At 34.4% G+C, this 11,568-nt stretch overlaps 2 protein-coding genes across 2 annotated transcripts in view; both read left to right on the top strand.

The window, feature by feature from the left end:
- LOC107637388 overlaps positions 1 to 11,568 on the top strand; it is a 21,879-nt gene that overhangs the window by 3,266 nt on the left and 7,045 nt on the right. The window lies entirely within an intron of this gene.
- LOC107635526 (probable endo-1,3(4)-beta-glucanase ARB_01444) lies at positions 9,223 to 11,503 on the top strand. The gene has a single exon (XM_016339011.2). The coding sequence runs from the start codon at positions 9,287 to 9,289 to the stop codon at positions 11,345 to 11,347; it is 2,061 nt and encodes a 686-aa protein (XP_016194497.1). The 5' UTR covers positions 9,223 to 9,286; the 3' UTR covers positions 11,348 to 11,503.

The following is an 11,568-nucleotide window of genomic DNA, read 5'->3' as shown; positions in this document are numbered from 1 at the left end:
TTAATAATTAATAAATTAATTAAATATATTAATTTTTTTAATAAATTTCAAAATATAATCTTCTCCAGAAAAGACAATTTTGTATTTTCCATTGGCCAATACTCACATATATAGTAAATATATACCTAGCATACACAGTGATAGGTTGTTTCACTTGTTTGATGATAAAACTATTAAAAATATTTTTTGTATACTAAAATCAGTTATTAAAATTAGCTAAAATGTGGTGGCATGTGAATGAAGGAGGAGATAGTAATATGTACGAAGAACACTTTGTAAAAGAGAACAAGTTAATTAGGGTTCTATGGTCTAATAAGAGAGACCGTGGATTATGGTTTATTCCTCTTGTGTGGAAAGAGTTTAGTCTTGGGATTCAGATTTTGCCATTGGTATCCGAATTCTTGTTTTCTAACAACAGTTTTGTGAAGGTGGTTGTGAAATGGACTATGCCTGCTTTGGATAGAGATGGTGTTGAAGGTATTAGAATATCATAATTAGGAAACAAAATTAGGAAAATATCAAAGAGAATAAAAAAAAAATAATGTAATTTATTAGAATATTATTCCATAACGAGTGTACTCTTAGCGTATTCTTGATCTATATATTGGTAAGAACCTTGTAATCACAGATGAGAAATATGAATAATAAAAATATTACTTTTCTAAAAAAAATGTTACCATGGTACAAAAAGTTTAGGAAGAAACGAAAAATTATTTAAAAAAGTATTATTTTTATTATTCATATTTCTCATATGTGATTACAAGGTTCTTACCAAATATATAGATCAAGAGTACATCCCAGGCAATAGCAAATAGTTTCTTGAGTTGCTTCATGATTCGACATCAGTATGATTGTTCATTCCAACAGAATTCTTGATTCCTTTCAAATTGAAAAGAATTTGACTGAGAATGACCTCTACCCGAACCCAGGCCCGTTAACCATCGGATTCTTCTCGGGAACAACCTCATCCCACAAAATATAGCTAAGGACACAAATAGATCTACAAATATGCTTGAAAACACGATCAATCGTCTCAAAGTCTTCATTGGAGTCCACCTTTTTCCTTTTTCTCTTCCTTTGATATGAAACCGATGGTTGACTCCATGACAATAATAAATTTTCGATGGTTGATCTTCTTATAAGCAACCAAAGCAGAAGAAGAATGTCCTTCTTCAATGGCTACTCTGTCATATTCTAACTCCAGAAAAATTTCGCTGAGCATTCCTTCGCTTAATTCAACGGTCCATTTGAGAATCATTGATCGGATTTTAGCACTTTCTTCTTGGTATTTATTAGAATATCATAATTAGAAAACAAAATCAGGAAAATATCAAAAAGAATTATAAAAAAATCAATGTAATTTATTAGGATATTATTACATAACGAGTGTACTCTTAGCGTACTCTTGATCTATATATTGGTAAGAAAAATAATACTTTTTTAAATAATTTTTCGTTTAGAAACTCTGTGTACCATGGTAACATGGTATCAGAGCAGAGTTAGGTTATAGGGATTCAAAATTCTGACGAATTCACATTACAAATTGCACATATGCCATGCAATAGTTTTGGCATGCGATCGTCACAAACCAATTCTGACAATTTGTCAATTGGTTTCAAACTAAACGGATATAATTATCCATTATGGGCAACTCTGATGGGAAAAGAAATTGGTGGAAGAAGAAAGAAGAAACACACTAAAGAAAACTGCATTAAGACTGTGGGTTACCCTGATGGAAAAACAATCCTAAGTCATCAAGAAATCAGAGTAAGGGAGCCGCCACTGTGAACATCCGAGAGGTCACCGGTGGTGAGGCCAGAAGAGAGGAAGCAAGTCACAATGGTAAGGCGGCAGCAGCAGTAAGGGCAAGGACTACCGAACTCCTTGGCTGCTCAGCCCAGACCGCGACTCAATACAAAGGGGAGACCCAAAATCAGAATCCAATTAAAAAGAAAAAATGAATGGATTTTCGATTGTGGGGCTACCGATACCATGACTCATGACCTTCATGATTTTAACAGCTTGACTATACCCTCAAAAGCCCATATTGAAACAGCTAGTGGAGAATTATTTGATGTTAAAGGAGGAGGCTCCATTACTATTTCAGAAAAATTGAAATTAAAAAATTGTCTCTATGTCCCTGCACTATCATCAAAATTATTGTCTGATAGCCAAGTAACAAAGGAACTAAATTGTGTGGTACTCATGTACTCTACCTTTTGTCTTTTACATGACATTCTTACGAAGGAGATCATTGGGCGTGGTACTGAGCGAGAAGGCCTTTACTACGTTGATGAAGTAGCACACCAGGGTCATGTCATGCTTGCTCACGGAACGGTTACAAGGCAACTTTGGTTATGGCACAGGCGTCTCGGGCATCCTTCATTTGGGTACCTCAAATTACTATTTCCTAGTCTTTTTACAAGTAGTACTGAACCCCTCAAATGTAAAACTTGTATTCGTGCAAAAAATCACAGAGTTTCTTTTCCTCCAACCAACATTATAGTCAATTCCAGTTTTTCTCTAATACACTCTGATGTGTGGGGTCCAGCTCCTATTTCCCATAATAATTTTTAATATTTTGTGTTATTTGTGGATGATTTTTCTCGCATGACTTTGGTATATTTTTTAAAACACAAATTTGAAGTACCTGATAAGTTCTTTGCTTTCTACCAAATGATTCAAACTCAATTCAACAAGAAAATCCAAGTACTTTGCTCAGATAATGGTGGGGAATTTATAAACCAATCAATGCGCAATTGTTTTATGAAAAATAGTCTTATCCATCAAATCTCCTACCCAAATACACCCCAACAAAATGGTGTGGCTGAGCGGAAAAATCGTAAGTTACTTGAGATGACTCGAGCCATGCTTTTTGATGCACAAGCTCCAAATTTTTTTTTGGCCTGAAGCTATAGCGACTTCTGCCTACTTACTAAATCGCCTACCTACCCAAGTTCTCCACCACAAAACACCCTTGCAAGTCTTGGCTACTCAGACTACAATCCCGCCTATTCTAACCTTACCACCTCGAGTATTTGGATGTTCCATCTTTGTCCATATTCCCAAAGCCAATAGAACCAAACTTGATCCTTGTGCAGAGAAATGTGTTTTCGTTGGGTATGCTACACACCAAAAGGGGTATAGGTGTTACAATCCAATCACTCGTCGTATTCATGTGACCATGGATTGTGATTTTTTAGAATCCGAATTTTACTTCGGCCGCCAACATGGCATTCAGGGGGAGAACAATAATGAACCACCAAGTTGGCTAAATAACCTTTGTTGCCCAGAAACTGTTCAAACAGAGCAAGTAGATGGAGCCACCGAGCATACTTCACTCAACGTAGAAAACAACTCGGTACATACAACCAGTGAGAGTCCTCTTGAGAATGTCAGACAAAAGGTAAGTAATTGTCAACCTGATAATTTACTCCCTGTTTTTAATGAGGCCACTAACAATAACAGTATAGTACTGGAACATGAAGAACCAGAGCCCAATACCTTTACTCTTTCTCCAAGAAGAAACAGAGGGATGCCTCCTGATCGGTACTCACCAGAACATGTTCCTTGTAACTCAAGATACCCGATAAGAGTGGTTAGAAAAGGAATAGCAGATGTTGCAAAGGCTTTTTCCACCAGACTCTTAACAGAAGACATTCCAAGAACTGTCCGAAAAGCTAATGAAAAAGCTAAATGGCGAAAAGCCATGAATACAGAAATGGAAGCTCTAGAGAAGAACGGAACTTGGGAGAAGTATATCCTACCGACAGGAAAAAACCCAGTCGGGTGCAAATGGGTTTTCACTTTTCACCATTAAACACAAGGCAGATGGCACTATTGAACGGTACAAGGCAAGGTTGGTGGCCAAAGGTTATACACAGACCTATGGTATCGACTACACTGATACTTTTTCACCGGTTGCAAAGATTAATACTATCAGGGTGTTGTTTTCAATAGCAGCAAATGAAAATTGACCACTCCATCAATTTGACGTCAAGAATGCTTTCTTGCATGGAGAGTTGAAAGAAGAAGTGTACATGGATGCTCCTCCAGGTTTCTCAACAGGATTTAGAAAACATGAAGTTTGCCGGTTAAAGAAGGCTCTTTATGGGCTTAAACAATCTCCATGTGCCTGGTTTGGAAGATTTACAGTTGCCATGAAAAGGTATGGGTACAAGCAAAGCAACTCTGATCATACCCTTTTTTTGAAAAAACGAGGAGATTTAATCACTTGCCTAATAATCTATGTGGATGATATGATCATAACGAGAAGTGATGCTGAAGAAATTGCAAATTTAAGAAGGAACCTATTTACAGACTTTGAAATGAAGGATTTGGGAGGACTAAAATATTTCTTAGGAATAGAGGTCCAACGATCCAGCAAAGAAATCTTTATCTCCCAAAAAAAGTACATTTTGGACCTTCTGGCAGAAACAGGAATGGTGGATTGCAAACCAATAGATACGCCCATGCAAGTTAATCACAAGTTGAAGATAGTAGAAGGTGCCACCTTACCAGATAAGGAAAGGTATCAACGACTAGTTGGAAAACTAATTTATTTATCACATACTCGGCCTGACATAACTTATGTTGTGGGAATAGTAAGTCAGTTTATGCATAAGCTACAAGAAGATCATATGGAAGCTGCCATGAAGATAGTTCGATATTTGAAGGGAGCTCCAAGAAGTAGAATCATTTTCAAAAGGAATGGTCATTTGAAGGTTGAGGCATACACTGACGCAGATTGGTGGGCAACCCAAATGATAGAAGATCAACAGTTGGTTACTTTACACTTGTTGGAGGCAACCTGGTAACTTGAAAAAGTAAGAAGCAGAAAGTTGTAGCTCTTTCAAGCGCAAAGGCAGAATTTCGAGGGATCCTTAAAGGCATAACTGAAGTATTATGAATAAGACAATTAATGACTGAGATTGGGTTTTCACCACAATTGCCAAGTCAGTTGAAATGTGACAATAAAGCCACAATCAGCATTTCAGAAAATCCCGTACAACATGATAGAACAAAACATATTGAGGTGGATCAATACTTTATCAAAAAAAAATTGAGAATGACATTATTGAGCTCCCCTTTGTGAGATCAGAAGATCAGTTGGCTGACATTCTAACTAAAACAGTTTCAAGACAACCCTTGTTAAAGTTCTAACTAAGCTGAGTATTAGAATATCATAATTAGGAAACAAAATTAGGAAAATATCAAAGAGGATTAGAAAAAAATCAATGTAATTTATTAGGATATTATTCCATAACGAGTGTACTCTTGATCTATATATTAGTAAGAACCTTTTAATCACAGATGAGAAATGTGAATAATAAAAAAAGGTTCTTACCAATATATAGATCAAGAGTACACTCGTTATGGAATAATATCCTAATAAATTACATTGATTTTTTTCTAATCCTCTTTGATATTTTCCTGATTTTGTTTCCTAATTATGATATTCTAATAATGTTGTCTTGGTGGAAACTTAAGATCTATGAATTTACGAACCATACTAAAATTCTCGCAGCAGCGGGGAGATGGACCTCAGCAAATACGGGAGGACCTTCCCCCAAGGATCGACCTGGATTTTGGAGAAAAAGGCCTTCTGGATCAGGTGGCGGTTTTCTGACGGTTCTTCAATGATTTCCTTAATATCGAAAAGTTCCGTGAAATTTTCTCTTTTTTTCCTGTCTGCTACTTCAGCTTCTCCTGTTTGGTTGAAAGGTATCGGTACCAAATTGAAACAGAGAAGAAGAATGGTAGTGGAGAGAAGAGAAAAAAAGAGATTTTACTAATAGCTGCGTAACTAATTGTAACTAATCTAATTGAGAGAGATTGTAACTAACTCTCTGCTGACTCAGCTACAAGTTTAACTAATTCAGTTCAGCTTAATCGTTACTCTATCAGTGGTATGGTATACTGGTATTTCAACTTTGCGCTTTTTCTTTCTCTCTTTCTTTCTTTCTTCCTTTGGGTAGTTATAGTCTCGCGTTTAAACCATTATATTCGTGCACGTAAGATAACTCACGTGTCAGAATGGGACGCTATTAGGTGCGGAGTTTTAAAACTCCATGATAAAAAGAAAGAGTAAAGTTTTCAATTAAAATTTTAAAAGTTCTTAAATAAGAAGAGAGAGAAAAAAATTTATTGATTTTTATTTTATTTTGGGCTAAATTCAATAGTGTTTTAATATTAGATCATTAAAATTTATTTTACGTTCTTTTTGTCTCAAATCTATTTTTTAATTTTTAATTAATTTTTTTATTTAAAATTATAGTGAGTTAAAATTAAAAACTGTAGCAATAAAAAAATATTTTTATAATTTTTTATTTAAAATTTGTTTGGATTAGAGTTAATAAAAAATAAATAAATAATTAACTTAAAGGTAAAAAATGTTAATAATATGTACTAGTAATAAATCAAATTAGACTTATTCGATTTACTACTGGTACAATATATATGGTAAATCAAATAAAATTATGCCAATATCTTAAACTGGATTACATTATATGCATGTCTCATTTATAACTTTATATAGAAATATTATTGGCATTTATAATAGAAAAACCAAATACGTTATGTAAAAAATATATTTTAACCTATTATACCATCGATTTTGTGATCGATTAGATATTTTTTAAGTAAAAATGAGTGATATTTAAATAAAATATTAGCAATTAATTTAACAATCAAGACAAAAAAAAACTTTGGGATGATTAGAAAAATTTTAATAGCTAAACAAGTTATTAATGACAAATTTAGAGATTGACTGAGCAACCAACATAAAAGTTAATGTAAAATTAAGCCATAATTTATACTGTCTATATATTTTTTACTTAAATTCGATATTATTTTTAATTATTTAGAATTAAGTGGTATGTTATAGATGGAATAAATGGTATGTTGTTCGATATTATAATAATTTTATCAATATGCATTAAAAGCTCTATTAAAAATGCTTATCGAAAATGAAAAATAGGAGAGACTATGAAAATATTTGGTAAGTGGCTTGAGTCTTGATTTTGGAACTATAAAAAGATATAAATTGAAATAATATCTCTTAGCTCTTAAAATACAGTAGCTGCATAATTTGGTGTTAGAGAAAAGCCATTTGCAGTACAATAATATATTCTCTTACATCTTAGTTGAATGTTAATTGAGCTTGAAATAACCTTAAATTTGTAAGATTTATTAGGTTTGTGATGCCTTGTTAAACTTACTTTCTACACAAAACAAGTTCTTACCTCAGAAGATAATAATCTCTTTGTACAATTTCAGAAATGCTAAATAATTATACTCTGACTAAAAAAAAATCTATGAATAGCACACAAGGTTGGCTTTGATAGCTGAAGAAGTTGATTTTCTTGATGTGATTCCTGTGGTTAAGAAGTTCTTGAGTGAAACCATTGGTCCATGGCTAGATGGAACTTTCAATGGGAATGGATTTCTATATGATGAGAAATGGGGTGGAATTATTACCAAACAAGGTTCTACTGATTCAGGTGCTGATTTTGGCTTTGGAGTTTACAATGATCACCATTATCATTTGGGATACTTTCTCTATGGAATTGCAGTGCTTGCAAAGATTGATCCAAAATGGGGTAAGAAGTACAAGCCTCAAGCCTATTCACTTATGTCAGATTTTATGAACTTAGGAGGAGGAAAAACAGACCATTATCATTCAACTTTGAATCATCATTATCATTACACACGTCTAAGGTGTTTTGATCTTTACAAATTGCATTCTTGGGCCGAAGGACTAACCAAATTCGCGGACGGAAGGAATCAAGAGAGCACAAGTGAAGCTATAAACGCATACTATTCAGAAGCATTGTTGGGTTTGGCATATAATGATACAGAACTTGTTTCATTAGGATCAACTCTTACAGCATTGGAAATTCATGCAGCTAAAATGTGGTGGCATGTGAATGGAGAAGGAGATAGAAATATGTATGAAGAAGATTTTGCAAAAGAGAATAAGTTAATTGGGGTTCTATGGTCTAATAAGAGAGACAGTGGATTATGGTTTGCACCTCCTGTAGAATGGACTATGCCTGCTTTGTATAGAAATGGTGTTGAAGATGGGTGGAAGGAATTTGTGTATGCATTGGAAGGAGTTTATGATAATGAAAGTGCTTTGGAGAAGATTAGAAGCTTGAAGCATTTTGATAATGGCAACTCATTTAGTAATTTGCTTTGGTGGATTCATAGCAGAGGTAGTAGTAAGTAGTTTTGATTATGATGGCAACTCATTCGGTCATTACTTCCTTATTGCCATCCATTTCTCATGATTTCAATCTTATCATAAAGTGATGATACTATGTATAAGTTTTGTATATTGTAACCTCTTTTCCATTACTCAATGTGAAAAAAAACATAAGGCTTCTATTTACTCTTGTGAAAAATAAATCAGCAAAGATTTGAAAAAGAAATTACAAAAAAGATATCAGAAATATTGATCATTTTAAAATGAGGATGTTTATTTTGAAATTTCGTGGTGAAATTTTAGAGATGTATTTGTTGATAATTGTTAATACAAGTTTCAATCTAATTAAGAAAATATTAGAAATCACCACATTATAGCAAACATGAATGTTATAAAAAGTGGATAACTAGGAAGATAGACAAAATACAAAAACCTTTTCCCATCACTTGGCAAAATAGAGTAAAGAGTGGAAAAAAGTGGATAGTTGAGCATCTTATAGGAAAAACCAGGATTTTGAACAATAAATTGAAAATCATGTTCTAATTTTTAAAAAGTCAAGAAGCACCAAAAACCAATACAACAACTTTTATTAGAGGACAAATGAGCTAAGTTCTCTGGCTAGTATAGCAGTTTTTTTTTTACACAAAGTAGCTACTGAACTATAGCACATGAAAAAAATTAGATGATGAAATTATTATAGTCAGATGAATAACTTCAAATATTATTAAACTTAACCATAAAATAGAAAAGACAAAACACATGTCAATGCATATCCAAAATGCTTCCACATGTATCCCTTACCTATGATATATAGCAATCAATTCTTTTGATCTACCATATGGTTTGATTGTATCTTCAAAAGCCAAAGCTTATAACACAGTCTAAAAGCCAACATGTAACTAAAATGCTCCCTTGTCTTCTCTAAAGAGGCATCAGCATAGTTTTCTCTAATAAAAAAACATGGATATGCAACAATGACATTCATGGTATTATAACACAACTCTTATAAATAGTTAGAAAAAACATTTGCATCTAAAACTCTCAGTCTCTCACTCAAGTTAACTAGTTCTTCCTATCAAAATGGCTCTCACAGGAGAAAAAGATGAACCTTTTCTGTTCCCGTCAATGGATTATCAAGTTGACCCTCCCAAATTCTTCTCTTCAGACCTTCTTTCATCGCCTTTACCCACACATTCTTTCTTCCAGAACTTTGTTGAAGCAGATGGCAACAACCCAGTGTACATTCACCCTTACCTCATCAAATCATCAGCTTCCTCTGTTTCTCTCTGCTATCCATCTCGCCGTGTTCATTCTGGTTCCATATACCAGGTATTCAAAGCTGATCTCACTATCTCTTCCTCAACTCAACAAACTCAACGAGGTTCTCATTCTCATCATCATGTCATATCTTCCTTCAGTGATCTTAGTGTCACTTTGGATATTCCTTCTTCTGATCTTACTTTCTTCCTTGTTAGGGGATGCCCTTATGTTACTTTCTCTGTCTCTGATCAAACACCATTATTTTCAATAACCACTGTTCACAAATTCTCTTTCTTTACTTCAAATTCTTCACTCACCAAGTATGCCCTCAAGCTTGACAATGGCCAAGCATGGCTTTTGTATGCTTCTTTACCAATCAAGGTCGGTAACAGCTATGAGACTATGATCTCTTTCTCAAAGAAATATACTTCTCATGATCATGGGGTTTCTCTGGTAGTGAGGATAGCATTGCTGCCAAATTCAAGTTCAGAACTTGAGGATGTTCTTGACAGGTACAGCACTTGTTATCCTGTATCTGGTGATGCTTTGTTTACTATGCCATATTGTGTTAAATATAAGTGGGAAAAGAGAGGGTTTGGTAATGGTGATTTGTTAATGTTAGCACACCCTCTTCATCTTCAACTTTTATCCAAGGATGAGGGAAATGTTACTATTCTAGAAGATTTTAGGTATAGGAGCATTGATGGGGACCTTGTTGGTATTGTAGGAGATTCATGGTTGCTGAAAGCAGATCATGTTCCTGTGACTTGGTATTCTACTGGAGGTGTCAAAGAAGAATCTTTTGATGAAATCAAATCAGCTCTTTCCAAAGATGTAGCTGGTCTTTGTTCTTCTGAGATAACAACAACTTCAGCTTACTATTATGGGAAATTTATTGCAAGGGCAGCAAGGTTGGCTTTGATAGCCGAGGAGATTGGTTTTCTTGAAGTGGTCCCATCCGTGAAGAAGTTCTTGCATGAAACCATTCAGCCATGGTTGGATGGCACTTTTGATGGCAATGGATTTCTATATGATGCAAAATGGGGAAGGATTAGTGTTGAAGCATACAGTGCTGGGTACTTCCTTTATGGAATTGCAGTGCTTGCAAAGATTGATCCAGCTTGGGGAATGAAATATAAGCCTAAAGCCTACTCACTTATGGCAAATTTTATGAACTTGGCAAGAGGATCAAACTCGAAATATACAAGTCTAAGGTGTTTCGATCTATACAAATTGCACTCTTGGGCTTCAGGGCTATGGAATAATTTATATGAACCTGAAATGCAACAAGACAGCACCAGTGAAGCTGTAAATATTTACTATTCTGCTGCATTGATGGGCCTAGCTTATGGTGACATCCATCTTGCTTCCATTGGATCAACTCTTGCATCACTGGAGATTCATGCTGCTAAGATGTGGTGGCATGTGAAAGAGGGTGATAATCTGTATGAAGAAGATTTTGCTCAAGGAAATAAGTTAGTTGGTTATGTTTCTGAGAAAAATAGACTTTGTAAAATGCGCTATTGTTATAGTGAGACTGAGTGTAAGATTGGCCTTCATGTGTTACCCTTATTGCCTATTACTGAGTTCTTATTCTCCAATGTTGATTTTGTTAAGGACCTTGTGAAGTGGTCACCATCTGGATATAGAGTAGGAGACGGATGGATGGGTTTTGTGTATGCACTTGAAGGAATTTATAATAATCAAGTTGCATTGGAGAAGATTAGAAGCTTAAAGCGTTTTGATGCTGGCAACACATTGAGCAATCTCTTGTGGTGGATTCACAGCAGACATGATTATAGAAAAATGGGATCCTGTCATGAGAAACAATATTGCTTCTGTCATTGCTGCCCTAATATTTTAAGGTTTAGATTATTGTGATAGTGTGTTGAATGTTGAATGTATGGTTCTTGATGAGGACTGACTTATAGTTCAGTTATCCCATTGAGTTACATAATATTGTTGCATAGTTGAACAAAAATGATGATGTTAAAGTTTGCAGCTTTTTTTCTAATTAAAGAACAATTCAATCATGAAGTAGAACAGTACACTATCCAATGGAGTATAATTCAAAATTCGTCCCTTCATATTAAGTGTTTATA

Source organism: Arachis ipaensis, chromosome B04 (genome assembly GCF_000816755.2).
Source record: "Arachis ipaensis cultivar K30076 chromosome B04, Araip1.1, whole genome shotgun sequence".
Classification (NCBI taxonomy): Eukaryota; Viridiplantae; Streptophyta; class Magnoliopsida; order Fabales; family Fabaceae; genus Arachis; species Arachis ipaensis.
The sequence above is the reverse complement of the archived record's forward strand: the minus strand, read 5'-3'. Positions and strand labels throughout refer to the sequence as shown.